The following is a 24,182-nucleotide window of genomic DNA, read 5'->3' as shown; positions in this document are numbered from 1 at the left end:
CACAAGTCCTCTTTACAAATAGATGTTATTTTGTCTGAAGGGTTTGCAAAAAAGACAAAATGCTGTACGACGGTTCAAGCGGACTGACAGCTGAAAGGGCAGCAACAAAGATACCTCTGAGCATCAGTTCAATAAAAATAGAAGAAACCAACAGATGGAGAAAACTGAAAGAGAACTAAAGCAAATTGGAATCTTTCTGAGGATTAAGCTGCAGTCACATCATCACAGCAGAGCAGACAGACAAGCCGGCAGAAAGCACTTCAGTTTCTGTAGTGTTTTGGTTACCCTGTAGGGGAGGAAGTACTCCCTCTTGGCTCGTAGGAAGTTGGACAGATTCCCGTACTTGCAGTATTCCACTACCACCATCAGTGGACCTGACAATACAGACGGTTTAACGGTCAGCTGTTTTCTTTTCTTCTTGTTATCGTGGCAGAAGTGTATGAAAAAAGCTGTTTCAGCACACTTTACAATGCTCTCTCTGTCATTGAAATGACTTCTGCCTCATTTTCAGGAGCTTTTCACACCACGTTCAATACACTAAGACCTGCTTTTTTATCATTATTATTAAGACAAAAACGACAAAACACTGACAAAACGACATGAGGAAGGCAAGAACAATAAGAACGTTAACAGCATTAAGAACATTAGCATCATTAGAACAGCTGTGTGTGTGTGTGTGTGTGTGTGTGTGTGTGTGTGTGTGTGTGTGCGTGCGTGCGTGCGTTCTGAACAGAGAAGTGGTATTCTTAAAACATTTCCTGCCTGAGGGCTGCTGTGAGGCAAAACTGCTGCTTTTGTTCAGGGTAAACTTTTTCAGATGTCTGCCGTTCAGAAATGTCCTCTGAAGGTCAAATCGATGTATGGACAGAAAATTAGGGGCGTCAAAGAAAAAGAGAGGCAGGTGTGTGACTTTCTCAGTTGGTTTGCTCTTAAACATGTTGTGTGGAAGCTCTAGGGGGTAGACAAAATAATGTGACACCTCATTGAAAAGGAATTTCAGCCAACAGGAAAACACATCATTTGTACTCAGTAGGCGATCTGTATGCTACACCCCCTGTTAACCTGCCAACCCCCTCCCTCCATCCTCTAGCAGCAGAGAGAGTGCAGGCGCACAGAGGTTAAGATGTCCATGTAAATCTGCCTGCCTCATCGATCCTTTACCTGACTGAGGTTTGTGCAGGTCAGTATCTATGACCTCGATAACAGAAATATTCGTAGTCTAGCGTATTGATAAATCCATGGAGCTGTCCGTGGTGCTGAGGGAGTTGACAGATTTGTAATTGCACCTTTTTCTTTCAGTCAGTAAGGCATGAATATACATGAGTGTCTTGGTTGGTGTTGTAGGAGCAGAGGGCTGCTCCCATTGGGTCATCCACCCTGGTAAAATATTAACAAAACATCTATCTATCTATCTATCTATCTATCTATCTATCTATCTATCTATCTATCTATCTATCTATCTATCTATCTATCTATGTTGACCTCTACCAGTCACACACACACATATGAAGTGTAATACACACAAATCTGTACTCACCATTTGGTTTGGTGCAGGCTCCCAGCAGGTTCACGACATTCAGATGGTTTCCAATGTGGATCAGTATCTTCAGCTCTGACATTAAGGCCTTATGCTCACTGGCCGTGGCTCCATCTGAAACCCATGAAGTGAAAAACACATCTTATTGCTCATCTTTTGTACATCAGATGCGCATCTACCAAGTGAATGGAGCACATACTGTACTGTATGCTGAGCTAACTCTGATCAAAGCTACTTCAAATTTGTAACCACGCGCCTTCGTAGAAAGCTTCCTCAAATACTCATATGCAGTAAACATAACAATACATGAACAAAGACAAATCTCACCCTTCAGCATCTTGACAGCCACCGTGTCCAAACTGTTGCTCTTGCTGATGCCGTAGATGGATGCCTCGATTACTTTTCCAAAGGCGCCATGGCCCAGTACTTTTCCTGTGTCAGGACAAACAGCAGAAACACGACAGGACATCCATCTCATTGATCAATGCAGACTTGGTGTAAGTCTCACTGGAATACACAAACAGATGTGGTTGGGATTCGTTGCAAAATGAAAATGCATCTGGCATCCATACAGACAAGCGGAGGAATTAGAATCACAAATGCAGCACCATGAGTTGCTCTCGCGGAACAGATGCTTTTCCTCAGGGCATTTTTTTAAACGCTGCATTGGGAACGAGCACATATTTAACATTAGCACTTGTACTTGGCAGCATCTTGTCGGGCTGGCTTTGATCCAAACTCACGCCATTAAGGATTCTGAAAATGGAAAACTAATTCAGTTTCATCCATCTATTCGTATCTCCCCTACTCTATATTTCCTCACACAGCCCCCTCTCTCCCATTCACTCACTTATCCCAACATCCATCCATCCTTCGCTCCCACCCTTCCTGACGGCTCACCCAATCGGAGTCTGTCTCTGGAGATCTCCCACTGCGAGGAGTCGTAAGGAAGGTATTCACACTGCTCATCCAGAGGCACCTCCCCCGGGTCCATGATGATGGACAGATAGCCTGTCTTTATGTCGGCCGGTTTAACCTGAAGTTCAGGGCGAGAAAGAGTTTATGTAAAGTGAGCTGTTGGGCTGAATATGGTGAAGGAGTTATTGGAGACACGACACACATTGCATGAGCCATTAGCAGAGGGGACGAGGAAAAGGTTACAAGGAGAGCTGAAGATAGGGACGATTTTTTGCAATGTATTGTAGCATCTGCAACCTCTGGTTTTGGATGAACAGTGTCATTTCACTAGCAAATTGCACAGCAGGTACCTTCAATGACTATTTAAATCTTTACGGGTTACTGACTATCTGTGCCTTCACTACACAATTAAGAACTGTGATATACCTATTTTATGTGAGATTGTGTATTGCATGTAATGCAAATTTCCTCTCACGCGCAGTCACAAAGGAAATCAATGGATTGTCTCCTACAGTGTGATTTCAACACCATATGCCCTTAACAGCATATTTTATAAGATACTGCTAATATATAGCAGGCTACTTCCTGTGATCTTTGGCGTCTCAATACCTTTTTTGTTTCTTTTTTTCTCTCACCCAGAGACACTGGAAGAGAGAGGAGACAGAAAACTTTCCATCTCTGCACATTAAGCCATCCCTAAATTAATTTGTTAATGATAGCACCACACTGTGAGCTGCAGAGCAACTACTGTGAGGCGATCTAAGAGATGAGCAAACGAGGTAAAATAAAAGGCACTTTGAGTCTCATTACAGGCGTGTTTGTTTTTATGGCTAAAAGCAGTAAAAGACTAATTGGACTCACTCCCTGCAGTTACCAGTAACTGTCTCAGCGGGTTAATTACAGACTCTTACAGCTCAGACTGGTTGTGCTCAAACACTGACAGACATGTAGTGAGTCAGGGGTTAAAGCGCCTCTGTCACGGTCTGTCAGTTCCTCTCGCAAACACACAGACACACAGTGAAAAGCCCACTGACCCGCTTCACATTGCAGAAGATGAGGATGAGCAAGGCCCAGAAGAAAACAGCGATGACTCCAGTCCCGATGAGGATTACAATCTCCACATTGGCCTTGTCACTTGAACCTTGACACAAAGAAAGAAAGAAAGAAAGAAAGAAAGAAAGAAAGAAAGAAAGAAAGAAAGAAAGTCACTTTTAGGTGCAGATGTTTTGAATACTGAGTATCTGAATCCACTCTTTCACAGTTCTTTACTTAACCTCTCTTAATGACACTACCCTCGCCTGACTGTAGGGGGTGCTGTGTTACAGACGATTGGTCCCACTTTTCTTGTAAGAGCCTTACATTAAATCTTTAGGTTACATCAATGTGCTAAACAGCCATTTACTCACTGGAGCCATTCATTGTGACACCACTTCCAGCACACCCGTGAAATGATTCATTCTGAAAACATGTCCCAGCTGTCAGTGACTTTGATTTTATTGTGGAGAGCTGCACATAACAAAAGCACTAAAACTCCTGCAGCAGTGAAAAGCACAAGAGGAGAATGACTAAAATCCAGGCGTGTACATTGTGTGTGAGAGGACGTGAGCTCGAGGGCAGCTGTGATTTCAGGCCTGAGCACACTCGAAAAAGCACGTCAGCGGTGAGTGAGTGGATTCAGGTGTTGTGGCGATTGTATGCAACAGTCTGTTTCTGTGTGTGTGTGTGTGTGTGTGTGTGTGTGTGTGTGTGTGTGTGAGTATGTGTGTGGCTGTCTCACCGATGACCCGGACAGCTGCTGAGGAGTGGACACAGCCGCGCTGGTTGCAGGCGGTGCAGGTGTAAAGCCCGGCGTCCTCCTCTCTAACCCGCTGGATACTCAGCGTGCGGTTTGAATCCTGCAGCTGGACACCTGCAAGGAGGCACGGCATTAGTGACACACACACACACACACACACACACACACAGACAATGCGGTTCTTCAACACTCCTTGACTTCTCACATCATAAATTCAGCAACATTTTCAACTGAATTTCTTGCATTCTCATCACACCTCTGGAATTCAAACTGCAGTATTCATTTAAAATCCCATCGGCCGGTGTGGCGAGCCCCATGTCCCAGCAGCCCCTCTGAGTGAGGGCATCAGCTGTCACTCAAACCCATATTGACTACCCCTCCTCCCCCCTCCCATTCCCTCATCCCCTTCAGATGTTAAGAAGAGTCACACACTGAGAAAGCTAATGAGCCATGTGTATTGGCCTGCAGGGTTTTATGTCTGTGTGTGTGTGTGTGTGTGGGTGTGTGTAGGTGTATTTGTGTCACTGGTTCTATTTGACACATTTGTTTAATGGTAGGAGCGTGTAGGTGGGCTGGTGGGTGGTTGTGTATCTGTGTGTGTGTTCTCATGTTGGCTTTCAATAGCTGGTTTGTCATTTATCAGGACAGAAAGTGCAACAAAAAAAATGCAACATCTGACAGAAGTTGTCAATGTCTGAGCAAATATTAACCGAGCTTATTGTCTCGGCTCTTTTATCGAATCTGAAACCGAAATGTAACGGAGCCTCCTGCAAATGCACCTGCACAGAATAAGCTCATGGGAAGATATGAGTCGGGCTAAATTAAGACCCTGAGGGGCAAACTTTCTGAGTAACTCTTGGTGTATGAAGGTGTGTGCGTGTACTGTATGCCTGGCTGCTCGGTCAGCGGGTGGGCGGCTGCACTGTTGTGTAAATGTGTGCATCACCTGTGTGGGTGTATTCATGCACCTGACATTTGGTGGAGAGGCTGGTTATCTTTGAACCAGGAGAGGCGGGGCAGAGGTCTGCCCTCCACATCGCACTCCATCCGCAGAGACTCCGTCACATTCACCGTCTGGTTGGTGAGGCTGCGCTTGTACCGAGGCGCCTCCAGGGCTACGGAGAGAGGGAGATGCCAGAAGACGGAGAAGAGAGCAGGAGAAAGAAAGAGGAAACGAACAATATGACTTGCAGATGGTCTCAAGGACTGTAAATGTACATATTTACATACATCCCCCGGCCACTGATGCAAGCCCGCAGGCATGAATGAAGCATAGATTTGTTAGTGCATTTCGGCCCTGTTTGTATCTTACATGTTGATGCTGTGCAAACACCAGCTACTCTCTCCGTTATGTGTGGATGTGAGTATCTGGCTGTGTGTGGGCACTTGTTTGTGAGTGTGTGTATTTTTAAGCCTGCAGCTTCTCACTGCCATGAGACCCATGTGTGTTTCCGCTGCCACGGGTTGAGCTTTTCTCTATAATTAAATGTTAGAGCGACTACTCTCCTTGCCGGGTATGTATGTGTGTATGTCTGGAGCATTTGTCTCTTTTAGTTCTCACCTTTAACAGAGATGTATCTGAACAGGCACTGTTTGTCCCCGCTGCGTCTGCTCTGAGCCTCACACACATAATGACCCTCGTCCCGCAGCTGTATGGAGGGGATGGTGAAGTCCAGGACCCAGCTGTTGGAGGGCTCCTGGAAGGATAGCTGGCCGTCGAGAGTGTCTGCGTAGAGGTGTACGCTCCTACAGTCCAGCTCCTGGGGCTTGCCCTGCTCGTCCTGCAGGGCCTGGGGGTCCAGGCGGTACCACTGCAGCTGCTCATAGGTGTAATTGTCAGCGCTGCAGCACAGGGACACTTTCTCCTGCTCCAGGGGATTCTCCGAGGGCTGAACGTCCAAACTGAACCCCTCAGGGATGGCTTTGAAGATACAGAGAAGGGCAGGTGGGGCGGTTAGGTGACCTGACAAGACAGAGCTTGTGTGCTAGACATACATGAAAATTCCTCTGGGGGTTCAACCAGCTTAACAGGTCACTTAAATCCTGGTGGTATCCAGGAATGCAGATAGATTTATTTTCTTTTTGCACCCCAATAAAATAAACAGTGGGATTTTGTGTGTAGCAACACAGCAACTAAATGATTCTTTGTAACGCTGGCTAATCCACAGTTTGGTCTGATTCTTCTGCATGGGCAGATTCGATGGGGCATCAGGCTCAGAAAGTACCAGAGCATCCCTGACCCCCAGTGTTTTTCATGCTAGTTTTGGATGTATTTTCTGCTCTGCCGTTGGGTGTAATTCCCTCTAACCCTTCCTGGCCCAGCAGATCCACGCAGACACTCCTCCCCACAGATATCACACAGCATTACTGAAAGCAAAAAGTGTCTATTGTCTTGAAGACAATGCCCTATTCTTTTGTCCAACATATTTAAATTGCTTTACTAAGTATATTCAGGATTACTGTAGCCTTAGTGTGCACTGTGCAGCGGTGTTAGCGAAAAAATAATGAAAAACTCAATGTCAGATCAGACTTGGATAGTCAATATAAAACATGATGAGGACATCCTCACTTCTAACTGAGCCCTGTGACTTTTCAATGACAGATGCTTATGGCACTCACTTCAAACAGAGGTTTCTGTTCAGGGCCTCCTGACCTGTTGGCCCCCTGAGCGTAATGTGTGTGTTATTGTAATTGGGTGAAGGCAAAAACCTCACAGACCGATTTCTCTAAAATCTTATTTAACCCAACATACTTACTGGTTACATAGAAATAGATCAGTCGCTCATCTTTGCCGGCTTTGTTTTCAGCAGAGCACTTGTACATGACAGAAACACTGGCATTGCGAATCTGGAGCCTGCTCACTATCTGTGAGAGGAGAAAAGGCGAATGAGACTTTAATTCATCAGGAGGAAACATGCGTATCTTAACAGGAAGTGCAGTCTGCTGTCACCTAATTCTTTGTGAGCTGACACAAAGCAGATTTTTTTGCTGGCAGGCTGATGAGAGGCAACGCTCACTCAGGTGTGACTGAGAAAACATCAGCGTACGTGTTTCCCTGTGCGCTCATGTGATAACGTCCTCTTAAGGCAGTGGTTTACAAATGTGCAGGCATGAGTGTGTGCACATGTGCCCCTTGCATGTGTGTCTGGATGTGTTTATAGGCAACCGTCACAGGAAGTCTGCAGAGGAAGACTGTTCTAAATATTTCTACTGTGGAAATGGTTCGTGATTGACAAATTTTGTTATGGAGCTCAGAATTTGGGACGCTTACATAAAAACATCACAGTTCACGGATAAGTCCACTTACATAAATATCTTCTTCTCTGGGTTACGTCCTAATCGTATTTTGTCATTCTTTTGCACGAATTGCAATCCCATCATCATATAATCGTATTATAATATCATTCATTTTTCGTTATTATTCATGAAAAGGTGGGCTTTCACATAAACTGGCAGTAATAATCAAACAGCTGTAATGAACCTTCTGTCGGCCGTCCACCACTTCAACTGACGTCTCAATAGCTTCGATTTCATTCACGCCGTTTTCCGAGTTAATGTCCTGCCAGTTCTGACAGTCTGCGATCCTGTCACTCCGGCCCTTCCTGTCTCGTTGGACCCTGGAGAGAAACACAGACACATCCATGACACCTCCCCTCATTGACATGCACAGCACAGAGTGTGCAGTGGGAGAGAATTCAGAAGCACATCAAACCAGACATCCTGAGGTTTTATGATATTTCCCCCCCACACACATGAACTGGATTGCATTTCAGATCCAAACATCAGCTCACATCCAAAAGCCAAGGCAATTATGCAAAGTGTCCTGGCAACTAATGGAAAAAAAAATGGTATCAATTTCTATTATGAAGATCCAAAGTGTGAACATCAGAGCAGAACTAATGAAACATGAAATGGAATTTTTGTTTTGCTTTTTCTCCTAAAGGCACCACTACAATGTTGTACATTAGCAGAAGGTGTTCAGGGTCAGTTTCATTTTACTCTCGTCACGGTGTGCAAACAGACTGCACAATTCATAAATAAGTCCCAATTATTGTATTCATATACAAAAAGGTCAATTATGCAAGTGAGTGAAAAGAACCTGTTTTTCAATTCCCTTGCAATATTTCGTGGTCAACAAACTTCTGGTCATAATGAAAAATGGTTAATCATGTTAGCTTATTTTAGCATAAAGACTGGAAATGGGGAAAGAGGTAGCCTGGCACTGTCCAAAGGTCATGCAAATCAGTATTCCAGCAACTCTACAGCTCACTAATTAACATGTGTTTTGTTTTCTGGAGACTTTCTTGATTCTCTACAGGTCGCCTGCTGACAACCTGACTCCAGGAAGTCCCCCCCCCCCCGACACAGAACATCACCACCACAACATACGAAGTGTTCATTAGCAGCCAGTGGAAGGCTGTTTTTTATCATTTGCATACAGCCAGTCGAGCTATTTCCCCCTGTTTCCAGTCTTTATGCTAAGATAAGCTAACTGTTTCTTGGCAGAAGCTTCATACAGATATGACTTTTTCAAGAAATTCAATAAAGTCAACTTCCCAAAATATCAAAGTAGTCTAAACACTTTGTGGGGACCTTCTTCTTGAAGCTAAATATGAGAAACATCCCAAAAATGTTACTCTCTCTGTATGTGTGTGAGCACATTTTCATCCATGCAGTGTGACTAACAGACACTGTCCTCATGATGTGAGACCATCCACTCTTATGAAAGTAATCCTTCAAGAGTTCAAGCTGATTCCAGCGCCTTGCTCAGGGCATTTCATCAGGTAGGTGGTTTGAATCCACATTGTGCTGCCACACCACACGGGCTGCTGTGACGCAAGACAGATTTGTCCTTCAATATATGTCTGACCATCAGATTAAAAACAGGAAATTCAATTCTTATGTATCAGAAAAGGTCAATACAGCCATGTCTCAGCCAGCGCCCATGAAATGTCACATAAGAAAGAACCTGAACTGGAGAGCTGGAGCTTAAATCGAGCCTCACCTGCCACTGTTGTGTGTTTCAGAGTGAACTTCTTATGAGAACAGTGGCTCTTAAAATAAGCCTCGGAGGAAGGTGGAGGCATATTAGAAATATCCTGTGCAGCTTCTATACCGGGGATGAAGGAATAGGAAATAACTGAAATCTACTATAAATGACTGTGCGAAGAATCATTATATTGTGTTGTGAGATGCAGCAGAGGATAAAGGGAGAAGAGTGATGTGTGTTCATCAGTGTTTCTGTGTGCATTTAAGCATGTGTGTGTTTGAGACATAGCACACTGATGGGCTCAAACACACCATGGTGGTTTATTTGGATTTCAGATATACGCGTGTGTGTGTGTGTGTGTGTGTGTGTGTGTGTGTGTGTGTGTGTGTGTGTGTGTGTGTGTGTCAGAAAGTAGACTGCCGTGTGCGAGCTGAACCATGGCGGAGTAACAAGCACATTATTACTGCGCGGGGGAGGATCGAGCTCGGACATTGAACAGACACACTTTCCTGCGGTCATCTCTTTCCTCTACTTACCTCTCCTCCACCGTGCTCTTTATCTCCACTCTTTTCATCCACCTCCACATCTCTTTCTTCATCTTCTCCTCCCTCTCTTCTTCACTCCATAGCCATAATTTAACACTGACCTCTTCGTCCTATTTGGTCCTCACATACCGCTTCATGCACTGCATCCCACTCCTCTTTTCTGTCCTGCTGGATCAAGCCTTATCTGCTCCCGCACTGGTTACATAGAGTTTTTTTTTTTTTTTTTTTTTAAAATCAGCCCTGTGTGTGAGAATGTGAGAAGGTTTTCTTACAGTCTGCTCTGAGTGCTGTTGAGGACACACGGGCCCCAGGCCCTCCACTGCCAGCTGACGTTGGGAGCAGGGAGACCATAGGCGGTGCATGTTAGAGTCTGGCTGCTGCTGCTGGGGTAAGGACTGGACGGGTCTGCCACTTCTTTCTCATGGATCTGTGGGGGGACTGGTGAAGAGGAGATTCAGAGTCACAGACAGATCCAGAAATTTTGAGTCTGCTGCAGATCTGGTTTGAATGTCTCTTCACTCAGATAGGACACTAAACCATGACTGGAACACATCTAGACCACTAGAAAAAAGACAGGAACACCTGGTTGGGATATAATGAAGAGAACATGCTAATGCGGTACAAGAATAAAAGGCACTTAGATGTGATTCCACTTCAAAGGGTGCGATTACATCAAAGTGTGGTGTGAATTTTAAGCAAACATAAGTCAGCAATGGAAAACATGTTTATATTGACTATTTCTGGTAAATATATCAAAGACAGTGCAACAGTAAAATTACTAATAACCCTAAAAAGTAGTCTTGAAAAAAAGTAGCCTCCTGACCTAATTAATCATTTATTAAACCTTCATGAATTAATTTGTTCCCTTTGTATTTCCAGGCCCCAGACAGCTCTGTCAGTCAATCTGTCACCATCACCTGTTTGGGAATCTTTTATTTACCAACCCCATGCTTCAGCTTTTGCAGTATTTCTGCTTGTATTGCAAATTTCTTACCATTTTCTTTTGCAAATCCAAACCACACATTCACTCAGCCTTTTCTTAGAAAATCCTCATCATAATACTTCCATATACTCTATAGAAAACTAGTAAACCTCCAGAGTTTTGTAGCAGGAATGTGAACTGTTGCACACCATTTGTTTCACATATAAAACATCTGTCATGTCCACTGAGGATACACAGACCAACAGACTAGTTACCATTTACGACAAGCGTGATGTTGAGCCTCCTCTCCAGCGCAGCAGCACTGTTCTTCAGCACCACCGTGTACACGCCAGAATCCTCCTGACAAGCATCCTTAATCTCCAGAGCGTGGTTAAGGTGCATCCTCATCCTTTTCATCTTGAACTCTGGCCGCTGGTTTATCAGCTTTCCATCTTTATACCTTTACGATATATGACACACACATAAAAGCACAGCTACTACATTATAGATACCCCCAAGCTGAGGTTCCCTGTCCCTTAATTCATCTGTAAATCCAAGATATATGAGGCTAATTATGTTTGTGGAAATTGCCCACTAGGTTTAATGAATACACCAGGGAGTGTCATCTTACCATAGTGTTTCAGGTGGAGGGAAAGCAGACACATTTACGTGTAATTTGAATGACTTCTGGCCAGCAGTTACCTCCATCACTGGTCCATTTCTGTAGTTAAGGCTGATAAATGGCTTTTCTGGAAAAGGAAATATTCATTTATTTAGATGAAGTAGTTACTGGTTCAAATCTGAGCCTCAAACTTTAAAAAAAATCTCCACCAAAAATCATCTGAGTTTCAAACGCTCACCCCCGTCGGCTTGAAAGGTGACTCTGAAAAGTATTTGAGAGGTGGCTCCTTTGTCGGGGATGGCAGCTGTAATTCAGCTCAGATTCAATGTGGGCTCAAATGGTGACCCTGAGTCATGTCAAAACTTCAGTCGAAACATCCACAGAAGCCTCTAAAATCACTCCTCCACTGTCTGTCCTCATAGGATCTCCTTTTATTCCTTTGAGTGGTTTTGAGAAGTTTCTGTGGTTTTTTTTGCTGTGACTCTGGGTCGCCACTGGGATAAGAAACATCCTTCAAGCCTACAGCACTAAATATTTGATAGGTTTGTGGAGGAGTAATCCCTTAAAGCAAGACCATCATATCATTTTTCAAAGAACAAAAAATTCTTCCACCTTAAGTTTGATTTATAAGCAATAAAATGCACCCATGCTCAGTTCAATACCCTCAGGCCAGTAGCTCTGGAGTGATATGACCAGTAGTTTATGGTGGCTACTGTGAGCTGAAGGTAGCAAAGTAACACTGTATTAATACTGCTCTATAAGGATTTCACTGAGCTGCTCAGTGTAGCACAGTGTAGCTTCTCACTGTTACACTGTGCTACTTAATTACTTCATTTTAGCACTGATAAGTATAGGGAGTCCATAATGCGTGCATGTTAGCATGCTGATAGCATTTACCTCAAAGCACTTCTACGTCCACGAACATGGATGTAGACTCTTAGTCTTGTTATGATGTGCAGATACTGATTATTAATGTGGCATTTAGGCGATTAGACTGATCTACAGAAGGAGAGGACGCCAAGTGGTAAATGTGCTCGGCTCTGAGCTGCTGCTTACCATAAACTATGACCTGAGTTTGTTGGGTTTGTGTTGTGTCAATACTGGTGACGTTGCAGCTGTATGGGCCAGTGTCTGTGACATTGACGCTGTGGATGGTCAGGATGCTAACAGCCTCTGTGGCGTGAGACAGAGCTTCACGATGGGGCTTGGTGTCCACCCAGTTGTTCGTCTGGTGAGAAGAAACAGTCTGAAATTAAGGTTTTATTCACCGACGTCGCACGACTTGCACCAACTGGAGCTGCTACGCACCAGTTTGCCTGGGTAAGACCACTGAATGTCCACCCCAGTGTTGAACTCCACCAACGCTGTGCAGTTCAGGGTGAGGGCCTCCCCCACTATCAGCTCGACTGGGTTGTCAGGAAACAGCTTGACATCGTAAACCTGACTTCCTGTCCGGGAAAAATAAAAAGAGGGGAGGGAGAAACAGAGGGACAGAGGGAGGGAGACAGTGAGAGAGGTCATGGTGACATCGTCAGCAGTTTTTCCTTCCTCACAGGTCCAGAGGAAATGACTTTCCTTTGGACCAGAGGAGCCATCCCACTATAAAGGCACTGTCTGTCACAAGCCTGCACTATTTCCATTCATGTGTCAAGTCATATATCAGTGAGGGAAATTAAAGTGGAATACAGAGAAGTCTCAATTAAAGATAAGAAAGCTTAGGACGCTGGCCGGTGCCTCTGACATTTGAGCCACCTCTCTCTGCCGTCACTGGAAATGAAATGAGGTGTAAAAAACCAAAAAAACATGTATGCTGGTGACATCTGTGCAGCGGACTGTGATTGCCTGATTGTTTAAACGCTCCATTGGCGTCCAGAGTGAGGACTCAGTTTCTCTTCTGACAGACGCTGCTGTTACTTTTGGCCCAGCAGCAGTAGGTATGAGTTTCTTTTCGCCCTCTGAAGTGAGAGGTGAGTGATCTCACAACATAGCGAAGAGCCTCTGGGTCCCTCAGAGTTCATTTGCAATGAGAGGGAACCTTGGCACAAAATCTAGCCTCTTCGTCTTAGTTTCCTAAAATTAATTTGTGTCTTCCCTTCTATTCCTTTTTTTTTTCTTTTTAATTCTGCGGGCATAGTGGCACGCTCACCAGCATAAATAAGGGAGTTGTTCTTGAGGAAGTAACATAATGAAATAAAACCCATCAAATTGTCAACATTTAGGCGTAATTGGCTCACTGACGCCAATGCAGAATTATGTTGACATGGCACCACCGACTTCCTTGCTAATTTATCTTTCTACAAGAGTAGCTATAGCTTCAAATTCAATTAAAATATTTGCGTTTGGTCGGCCATGTTTTCATAGCTGCTGAAGTTAAAGTGATCCTCCACCTTTCGGCTGGAGCAGCAGCAGAGGAGACTGAACGCTTTAAAGCTTTGGAGTTGACACAGATGTTTGTTACCTGTAGTGTGGATTAGGTAGTTGGCAGATTGATACTCTTTGCCTCCCAGCATGGCGACACACGAAACCCCGATGAGCATCGGCACGCTGTCTATGATTTCTCTGGGAATGGACCAGCCTCGCTTGTTGTCCCACGTCATCCCGCTCTTCTCCAGCGGCGTGGGATACTGAGATGACACACGTAAAACAATTACTCAAGCTCAAATCACCAACTGACAGTGCTTGACAGCTTTAATTGGAGGAATGAGAAATCTGTTGTGAGCACAGACCGTGTAGAGGGTGACGTTCAGATCCGGCACTGTGACCAGGCATGGCACTGTGACATGCGTGGAGAAGCGTGTGATTAAAATGGTCTCCAGGTCATTTCTGTTGCCTTTCCTGAGGAAGGGTTGCTCGGGGTCTGGATGAAGACAGAAACAGGGCGCTGTTAAAGGGACATCCTGATACCAATAAGGATAATGGTGGCTATTATGGAGGTAACTTAGTGAACGGACAGCCAGATATCTCAGCCTGATAATGACCCAAAAGACACACAATATGTATTTATCATGATTACATGTAATGCAGTGGGTCAGTCTGTCCCCACACAGTAAATAGCATTAAGAACTGCTATAGGTCAGCTGAGATCCTCCTCCACAGTTGCTACGATTTCACCTCAAGCTGTCTGACTCAAAATATCTTTAATGTGTTTCTTCCAACACCTTGATATCTCCCTTTTTATTGTCTGTGATTCGCAGCCACTGTTGCAGAGAGGCTTTGGAAGACAACACAACAATTGTGGCAGCAATTTGCCTTACAGCTGTTATCATGAGAAAACCTCATATTCCCACAGCATGAGCGCGCACTGTTGTAAAAACGCTTATCTCTCAGGCTTTCCTGTCAATACCAGCGACTTTCGTAAGTCAGCCAAAGATGTTGTGAGATAACGACCTGCTCGCCTCTTTTCTTATTTCTTTTTCTTCCACGAAAAAGCCTCTATTATTTTCATTTTTCTTTTTTTGCAGCACTCAAAGCTACGGCTTCAAGCCGCTGCAAGGCTTAACAATGGGTCCACTCCAGAGGCTTACATATCTGCCCCTAAGGTGGTCTAAACCTATACAGGTAAAAGAAACAACACACCATGCCTCACAGTTTAAGTTCCTCACGATAAATCACTGCAGGTATTAGGCTGCAATGGGTTTTGGAAGAGGAGATGTCCTGCCTGGGGTGAGAAGAGTTTGCAAAGCATCAGGGATATGAGTCTGGATATGAGTGTGAGAATGTGTGTGCCAGAGTATTGTGTATTTTACATAAGCCTGTGTGTGTGTGTGTGTGTGTGTGTGTATGCAAGTACATAGTACACTCATACTGTCAGTTCATACTGTATCATGTGTTTGAGATGATGGTGTGGAGCAGAGGTGGGGTAAAGGGGAGACGCCTGCCTGTGTAAACTCAATCCACATGCGTCCCTTCTCATCCCGCCACACACTGGGTCTAGTTTATGGCTGCAATATTCATCTGCTTCTGATCAGCCCCCTGGTTAGATCTGTGGAAACTGTTCTGGCACCTTGTCAGAGGGGATAAACAGGCGTTTCACATGAGTGGACTGGTCAGCAGGATTCCCCTACATGACAATCACTCCCCCTCCCCACCCCACCGTCTACTCCTCCCCCACAGCACATGGAGCGAGGCAAGGAGGAGGAAAGAGGCAACCCTTAAGGCCAAGCTCAGAGTCCTGAAATTGGTCTAAAGCAGAGAAAGTAGGAGAGGTGGACCTGAATCCTAATAACATTTGAGACACAGTACAGGCGGGAGAAAAAAGATTGGTTGCAAAAACCCATTTTACTTTGCAGGGCTTATCAGATTTGAAAAGTCCCTTGAGAAGGTGAATTAAATGAGAGTCGCTGTGATATTTGAAAATGAATAACTGAAAAACATCCTATCCCGAATGAGAAAAGGGAACGAGCTGGTCATTCCTACCTCTATCAAACACCCTGCGTCTCTAATTTTCGAAACATTAATGCATTAATCCTGCCAGCCTCCCGGGTGTTACTGAGACAAAGTCAACAACCTCCAGTGCAGGGGCTGCTTTGATACTGAAGTCATATTTAAACAGCAGATTTGTTTCAGTGGGATCTTCTTGTGAACCACCCAAGGAAAAGAGAAACTGAAGCATAAAGGCTCCACGCAGCCAAGCCAAAGAGACCAGGTCAGGCGGCCAGGAGATGAAACATGCTCTGTTTAAACACACAACAAGTTCAGACAGCAGAATGGCCCCACAATCTGCAGACTCATTACTACAGCAAATGGATTTCTACACAGAAAAGAAAACTCACGGTTGAAAATCAGAAGCGTTGTTACAACTGACAGTCCAATTTTTATAGTTGATATGCACTACACTCCCACAATTTAAATGAAGTAAGAGAAACATTGAAACACTTTATAATGAATGTTTTGTGCTGAGCCAGTGAGTAGTAGAAGTCATTTGAATATTTTCAATTTCAAGTCAGTTGATGCCAGCATAGTGCATACATGTGTGCGTGCAACTGTGACTCACCTCTGACAAAGACGTAAATGCTGACGGCAGTAGTGCCGACAATGATGGCCTTGACATCCTTGTAATAGCAGCGATAGTAGCCCGTGTCCTTGGCCTGCGCCCCTCTCAGGGTCAGCCTCTTGCAGTACGGCCTCCCCGGCTCCCCTGGACACTCGCTGACCAAGGCGACCCTCTGCCCGGGGGTCCCTGTGGTCGGCAGCTGGGCCTGGCGGTCAGTTAGCTCCTGTCCCACCAGAGTCTGATCAGGCCAGGCCCAGGTCAGAGTGCGCTGTCCCCTGAGGATACAGATTTGACGTTATCTGAAAAGTTCTGAACCCTGAAATAAGAGGATAAGTTCACATTTTCCAAGCCTGTCCTACAGTAATAATCAGGTGCTGATCACAGCAAGCAAAAACTGTTTCAATGTGCATATCCACACCTGATCATTTCAAGACAGACTTGAATAAATATGAACAGAATCCTTTAAATTATTTAAAAAAATGAATTAAAAGCATTTTGGTATCTGTAGTCACATTCTCGCAGTCGATGTCATGTATTAAATATACAAGGTAAAAAGTGTTTGTGTGTATGTTTGTTTGTGTGTGTGTGTGTGTGTGTGTGTGTGTGTGTGTGTGTGATACTACAAATGTGCCTGCACACATCCCTGTTTGCTTTGTGCTTTGTCATGTTAATTCAGTTACGGCCGGGCATGTCAACCCGAAGGCATTATGAGCGAGATTGAGTGGAATCATAATGGCTGTCTGTAAACTGATAGCCATGATTTCACCACCTGCCTCCCCCATCTACAAACATCCACATTTGCAGACAGTGCCAAAATGTGATGACTGGAAATAACTGCAGAAATCATAAAGGGCAATGAAAGCATTCTGTGGGTTATTTTCCAGCGCTCGTCAATGACATCTACCTATCTCGATTCTACAAAATTGTACATTGTGACGACTAAACTGCCAAAAATGAAACTGACTTCTTCCCCCAGGAGACTCTCAGTGGTGCTGGCCATGTGAGGTTTATATGCAACAACATCTATTTAAAATTGGTGTTGGAAAAAGTCCAAAGGTATCACCAGCTTTCCAAGGACAGCATTTTTTTGTACCACAGAAACAAAACAGTTAATGGAGGGACAGCTTTGGCAGCACAGCACAGCACAGCACAGCAGAGATTTCATAAGGATAAAGGACGGTTATTATGAGGGAATTCATATTTCGACTCAGTTTAAATCAATGTTGGCTGGTGTTTTAGGACAGAAAAGTCTCTGTGAGCCTTATAGGACTTGATCTTCTTTTGTATTTACATTTTATATCAGATAGATGGATGTATTAGAAAATGTGGTTTTGTGGAGTTTTTCCTTCGGCCACATGAGGGTCTGAGGACAGAGGGTGTTGTATGATGTACAAACTTTAAAGCTGTCTGAAAGATTTTGGGTTTCATAACTAAAATGGATTTGACTTAACTTATTCCCATCAGAGGCATACAAAACTGAAGTAAAAATAGCAATAGCACTGCTGTAGAAATACTCCATTACAAGTAGAAGTCTTGTATTAAAAATATTATTTAAGCACCAAACTATTATCAGCAAAATGTTGAAGTAAAAGCACTCAATAGAGCTTTATACATTTATATTACATCATTCAATTTTACTACTACTCACTGCTATTGGTATCACTTTATAACTGCTGTAGTTGCTGTTTCATATAGAACTGCAACGAATGGTTGTTTTTATTATTGATTAATCTGGCGATCATTTTCTCAGTTGGCTGAATAATTTGGTCTACACTACGTCCTTGTTTTTTGGGGGATGTTAAACACAGAAAAGCAGCGAATCCTCAGGTTAGAGAAGCTGGATCGATGAAAAGTTGCTCTCATTTCATCCACTGTTGGATAGTTCAATCTATAACAATGCACCTCCTCAGTTTGTGTGTGCAAAATCTTGGTAAAATAGAAAAAGTGCAATATTTCTCTCTTAATTGTAGTGGACTAGAACTACAAAGAGACAGGAAATTTTACTTAAGCACAGTCCTTGCTTACAACTGCAGTGTATAGCGTATATCTCTGACAGCACCCTTTATCATCATCATGCAATAAGAGGCATGAATGATTTTGCTTTCTACCAGTGGATTTTACTTATTGAAATAACAAGCAGCAGTGAAGGACGACTGCATGCACACACTCCCAACCCAAAGCAGCACACCCACATACCTGCATGTAATAGTGAGTGTTTCGTGGACTGGAATCACTAGGTCGTCTTTGGTGCTTTCAAGGATGGGTGGAGTCATAGAAAAGCCAATCACCAGACCTGTGGGAGCGAACACAGCAACTGCATTAGATTCATGTAAGGCAAGTCGCTCGGGACCGGGTCGGGACAGAGCTGCTGGTTGGCTGTCAAATCTCTGCAACACGCCAGGAACCTGGGGTCGAACACGACAGCAGCTCGGATAGCACATTGTTCATTACATTTATAAGCTGTAAGGCAATCTACAGCATTCGGTCCCTGATGCTGAGAAACACCCAGGCAGAGAAATCATGGCCCACTCATGAGGCGATGCTGGTCACAGCTCCCTACTTCCTCCTCTGAAATAGGCACAAAGACCATTTCACCTTGATTCATAACTAATGCATTCACTTCACTGACTTGTGCTTGGTTAATATGGCCAGTCTAGAATGTCATTACCATCCCAGAGTCCCCCTCAGGGTGCTATTAGCGCTTAGTCGGACTCCACACCTACAGTCTATCATATATAAAAGTGTCACCATGACTTATGCTCCACCTGGATGTCATTAGAGATGAAAACACACACAGAGCAACAGCACAGGCAGAGAGGCCATATGAAGGTGGGGAGGCTTTCTTTGCATTTATGTAAGCAAATGATGACCATTTTTCACATCGGCCTCAGTGTTTGTTTGAAAATGATTTTGAAGTATGTGCAGTAATTCGCTATGTGGTACTTAGCCTGCAGACCGAGCAAAGCAGGGAACACTATTCAAGGACAAACAGAGCAGCAACAGAAATGCCTGAAAGTCCGCATTCAGTAGTTTACATTTAATCAATATTCTCATCACTTGCTCATACATCTTCAAGCACGTGTACTACAGACAACCGGCGAGACAATACAATTCAACATCGGCCGCAGAAAAGCAGCAAGAATGATTTCACAACGGTCAATCATGACCTGCTGCCAATCAAAGCCCAGAGCTCTGGACAGCTGCGGTTTTTGTACGCAAAGCTCATTCCTCTAACGCATCCTGCTGCCCAGGGAGCACAATGGAGAAAGGTTATTCTTCTGTAAATATTTTGTTAATTATGTTTACAGTAAAGGCTGATCCCAGTGAAAGGATCAGCCTGGGTTCCTTCCAGTTCTGCAAACAGACCGTTAAAGCAGCTACAAGCAGTTTTTAACTGGCTGTGAATCAGTCTCAGCTTAATCCTGATGCCTCTATATGACCTACATGAGCAAATGAGGCTGTTTCTATACAGTCATTCTTAATGCTTGTCCCTGGGTCTGATTCCCCATGACATCAGACAAAACGATTTTTGGCACGTAGACCAGAAGTGAAATGTTTACATTTCGGAGCAGGCTGTATGTTAGCCAGTAAAAGGAAGCAGGACGACATCTGTCTTTGGACAGTTTTATTCTTGACAGTTTATTCTGATAGTGTGGTGGGATCTGCAAAGAAAAGAAATTCACCAAAGAACAAAAAACAAACAAACAAACAAACAAAACCCTTAAAGGGACACTGACAGAGGATGAGAGAAAACAACCTTGGTCTGTCATTCAATAGATGCAGAGAACTGCTGGATTTGACAGGATTCAGAACCAGTCCTGAAGGGGTCCTTTCCATCTGACACAGGTATGCACCATGTCTATGTTTGAAAGTGATTGTGAGCCATGGTTTACAGTCCATGGAGGTTCAGGTCACCATCACAATTATTGTAATACAACTGACTTATAACATAATAGTTCATGTGGGCTTGTTATGACAACATAGTATGGCCGGGGAATGATGATAACTTGAACTTTCTCAATAAAATGACTATTACCAAGCAACCAAATCTGTTATTTGTATGCATACATCTAACCGAGGTGTATGAATGGTACTAAAAGAAAGCTGACTTTGTTTCACCTTCTTCATATTCCAGTGAATCATCTTACATAACCACAAATAGACACATTGCCTCATCACTACGCATCCTGCGAACAGCTGTGTTTAATAAGAAAGAGAAAAGTTTTACAAATAATTAGCATCTGTCTTTCACTCGCTTCCAGAACAAATGTTGACCAAATCAAGCTCTTCAGGACAAGAGGTGGTGGTACTCATGGGAAACAAGTCTTCATTCTGGGAAACACTACCGCTTTCGTCCACAGGGGCGAGAGTTAAGTGAGAAGATCGTTATCAGTCTCACATCTGACATGTGAACATAAAGTTCTTGTCCTTGCATTGATTAATCCTCTAAAATCTCATCTCCCTTCATCAAAATGACATATTTAGGAGTTTGTTTGTTTTTTCATTATAGCTCATAGCTCAGATGTAAATCTTTGCCTTCAGTTCTTATGCATGTATAATTGAATATGCAAACAGTCACTGCCCCTGTCACCACCAACCCCCCGCCCCTTGACTGCAGCCTGGCCGGTCTGCTCGCTGTTGACTCTGGTCATCATACACACAAACTTGAGCTTTTTTATTTTTCTAGCTGCTATACACTGCATGGCAAGTATAGGAACAATTCAGCCATACATGTTTGACACATCACTCCGCATGCAGGTTTTTTATACAATACGACTGCATATGGCTCGGGCATCCCTATCGGATGCCCCCTGGACGCCTCCCCAGGGAGGCGTTCCAGGCATGCCCCACCGGGAGGAGGCCCCGAGGAAGACCCAGGACACGCTGGAGTGACTATGTTGCTCGGCTGGCCTGGGAACGCCTCGGGATCCCCCTGGAAGAACTAGAGGAAGTGTCCGGGGAGAGGGAAGTTTGGGCGTCCCTGCTCAGACTGCTGCCTCCACGACCCGGCCCCGGATGAAGCTGGAGAAGACGGACGGACGGACGACTGCAAATGTGAAAAAAGGTTGTTGGCTATAACTCCTTTTGTCCTTCTAGAGAGTCTAATAAACTGCCTCAAGTGACGGCACATGAGTCAACCATCAGTTGAGGCTGAAGACTACAAACTTAAAACCGAGCAGCAGGCTAGCAGCTTGAGGCTACATCTCTACTAGCATAATGCACACGAATCCCTGAGTTACACTGTGGAGTTGCACCACGTCTTGACAGGGAAGAACAATAAATGGAATAAAAATGGTATCTATGGCTGCATCGATTGAGACCGTTTTTTTTTTTTTCTTTTTCAAACTACCCATTGTGAGTCTGACAATGTTATAGGAGTGCAATGCTAAATCAATGGGGTTGACTATCTACAGCTGCAGGCAGTATAGAATCTACTGTACAGACATGACAATGGCATTTATCTTCTGATCTATTTGTCAGAGAGAAAGTGAATGAGCCTATTTTGTAAAATGTTGAATTATTCCTATGTGCATATGTAATGGAGGCCTGTTACACAGATCATGCTCACAGTTGAGCTTTCTTCTCTCTTGTAATTTAACCATTGCCTTCTTTTACTTATTATATTGTCACTTATGCATCATATCTTGCCTTACTACTGCACTATCCCCTTTGCTGATGTAACATTGGAAATTTCCCCATGTGGGATCAATAAAGCATTATGTTATTTTATCTTATCTTATTATTGCTGGTGTTTCATACCAATAATATATTAATTCAGAATTCAAATGTCCTTGTACATCTCTGATGGGGATCACAGTTAAAACCACCAACCAACATCTGTTTCTGTCTTTGCTTGGATATTAAACTTGATATCATGCTAATTTAAAACCACATAAAACCCACAAAATAACACTTGTATGATTGTGAACTCGGACAGCTGACATTGCCCTGCTGACACAACACACATGTTAAGGAGCTGAAGTGGGAAGTGGTGGCAGTCCATGAATCATTCCCAGCTTGCTCCCAGCGGGGTATTCCTTCCCTACCCTTTCAGAGATCTTTAACTCGGCCCCACAGGAGAAGCAAAGTTTTCCAAACATATTGTTTCAGCTCAGATGTGAACCTGCCACCAACCTCAGTCCCATCACCACCCCTCTGCACCACAGCTTTGTCCACTCTTCCCCACACCTGAAATGCTGTGAATTCAAACAGTGGACTGTTTCAGAGAAACATACACAGGGGCCAACACGGACCCCCCAAGCACTACGGACAAGGGGAAAGTGTGAAAGGAAATTCCTGCCAGACAGCTCACATCTTCACTATTTTAGGAATAGCAAATTTCCTTCACACACACTAAGGAGGAAGAACAAGAGAGATCATCTCCCTTAGTCCTAGATGAGCCTGAAGGATAGCAGACAGATCACTCCACTCCTTCCCATTAAGATTTCAGTCCCTTTCGCGCCCACTAGAGACCTGGATATTTCCCTCAGAGTATAGACGGAGAGCATAAATCAAAGCCTGTGAGTTCCTGTCTAAGAGTAAGCCATTCCAATGACTGATAAACCTGGTCTGAGAGGGAGAGTCACTACAGAAATTCACTTTCCACCCAGTTTGCTTGAAGCAAGGATAACAAGGATAATGTTACACTTCCCAAGCCACAGAAATACTGGAAGAACTAGGTCCAACTCGTGTTACACTCGCAGTGAAGTAATGCAACAAAGCGCTGCTGAATCTGATTCTATCCAGTTGCCAGGAAAATTGTGAAAATCCACTTTATAATTTCTCTTTTTTGGAGCATAAGGTGATGCTGCACAGTCGTGGTGGTTTGCCATTAGCCATAAAACTGTTTAAAACAAGCATAGCATAGCAGGCTGCAAAATAAATCGATTTAACAGTTTCATACTGCATACTACTGTTCATCAGCAGTATGTCACAGGCGGTTCCAAATACAGCCTATGACCACTGTGATAGGGATCCCTCATAGAGATGAACCCCCTGATAACCATCACTTCACTTCACTAGCTTTTTTAGCTTCACTAGCTTTTTTAGCTTCTTTCAGCTGATTGTTTTGGCTTTCTGGTCTGCAACATTCCTAATTTGGTTCACTCTCATTGCTCTCAACAGCTTCCAGCTGTTTTGCAGCCACAGCAGGCTGCTGTTCTCAGTGACCATGGCTCTGGGAAACCCACTGTGCACGTCCTGTCCAGCATCATACAGCAGACAGACTGTATGGTGACAGACAAAGTTGATGAATATGGTGAACAAAGTGAAGCATTTAGCAGCTCAAGAAACAGAGAGGAGCTGGTGGAGATCAAAATAGAGCTAAAAGAGAGCCAATAGATTTCTGTCTTGGGTGGACACAAGCAAATGCCCAAGTAAATGCTAAGCTAACAGCTTTATAAGGTGATCTGTTGTGTATACAACATGTGACCAAAAAAATAAATTAATGCTGCTTTAAAGGAGACTGACCAGAAAAGCTATAGCAATGATCATTTGTTCAAACACTCAAAATAACTATTTGTACCTTTTACTCACGTGAACCTCTCAAGGCTGTTTGAATAATGACTGTTGCTTTGAAAGGTCAGGGTGGATGGGTGGGTGTACAAATCATAAGACTAGGACACCAAGGACTACTGTTTGCTGTGTGATCGCTACTAATAGTCATTGTGATCTCTTTTAATTGCAACCATACAATCTTTACCAAGCCTTTTCTACGTACTTTCAATTGCACAACACATTTAGAATATGTATGAACAGTAAAAGCAACATGGACTCCAAATATTTCTCAGGAATAAGAAGAAAATACACAAGTATCAAGTGTACTGGTTGATGTGCAGTGACATGATTTTGCCTTCTGAG

At 43.8% G+C, this 24,182-nt stretch overlaps 1 protein-coding gene across 1 annotated transcript in view; it reads right to left on the bottom strand.

The window, feature by feature from the left end:
• The window catches only part of flt4 (fms related receptor tyrosine kinase 4), a 42,677-nt gene that overhangs the window by 7,263 nt on the left and 11,232 nt on the right, over nucleotides 1-24,182 (bottom strand). Inside the window, exons 2-20 of the mRNA XM_076739106.1 lie at nucleotides 18,519-18,615; nucleotides 16,323-16,597; nucleotides 14,056-14,186; nucleotides 13,788-13,953; nucleotides 12,638-12,777; nucleotides 12,386-12,557; nucleotides 11,339-11,456; nucleotides 10,983-11,167; nucleotides 10,058-10,223; nucleotides 7,732-7,867; nucleotides 7,007-7,115; nucleotides 5,812-6,171; nucleotides 5,219-5,365; nucleotides 4,233-4,364; nucleotides 3,490-3,596; nucleotides 2,438-2,573; nucleotides 1,865-1,969; nucleotides 1,538-1,651; nucleotides 286-374 (exon numbers count right to left, since the gene is read on the bottom strand). Coding sequence (XP_076595221.1) covers nucleotides 286-374; nucleotides 1,538-1,651; nucleotides 1,865-1,969; nucleotides 2,438-2,573; nucleotides 3,490-3,596; nucleotides 4,233-4,364; nucleotides 5,219-5,365; nucleotides 5,812-6,171; nucleotides 7,007-7,115; nucleotides 7,732-7,867; nucleotides 10,058-10,223; nucleotides 10,983-11,167; nucleotides 11,339-11,456; nucleotides 12,386-12,557; nucleotides 12,638-12,777; nucleotides 13,788-13,953; nucleotides 14,056-14,186; nucleotides 16,323-16,597; nucleotides 18,519-18,615 — 2,885 coding nt within the window. The remainder of the gene's footprint in view (nucleotides 1-285; nucleotides 375-1,537; nucleotides 1,652-1,864; nucleotides 1,970-2,437; nucleotides 2,574-3,489; nucleotides 3,597-4,232; nucleotides 4,365-5,218; nucleotides 5,366-5,811; nucleotides 6,172-7,006; nucleotides 7,116-7,731; nucleotides 7,868-10,057; nucleotides 10,224-10,982; nucleotides 11,168-11,338; nucleotides 11,457-12,385; nucleotides 12,558-12,637; nucleotides 12,778-13,787; nucleotides 13,954-14,055; nucleotides 14,187-16,322; nucleotides 16,598-18,518; nucleotides 18,616-24,182) is intronic.

This window comes from Chaetodon auriga, chromosome 9 (assembly GCF_051107435.1).
Source record: "Chaetodon auriga isolate fChaAug3 chromosome 9, fChaAug3.hap1, whole genome shotgun sequence".
Classification (NCBI taxonomy): Eukaryota; Metazoa; Chordata; class Actinopteri; order Chaetodontiformes; family Chaetodontidae; genus Chaetodon; species Chaetodon auriga.
The sequence above is the reverse complement of the archived record's forward strand: the minus strand, read 5'-3'. Positions and strand labels throughout refer to the sequence as shown.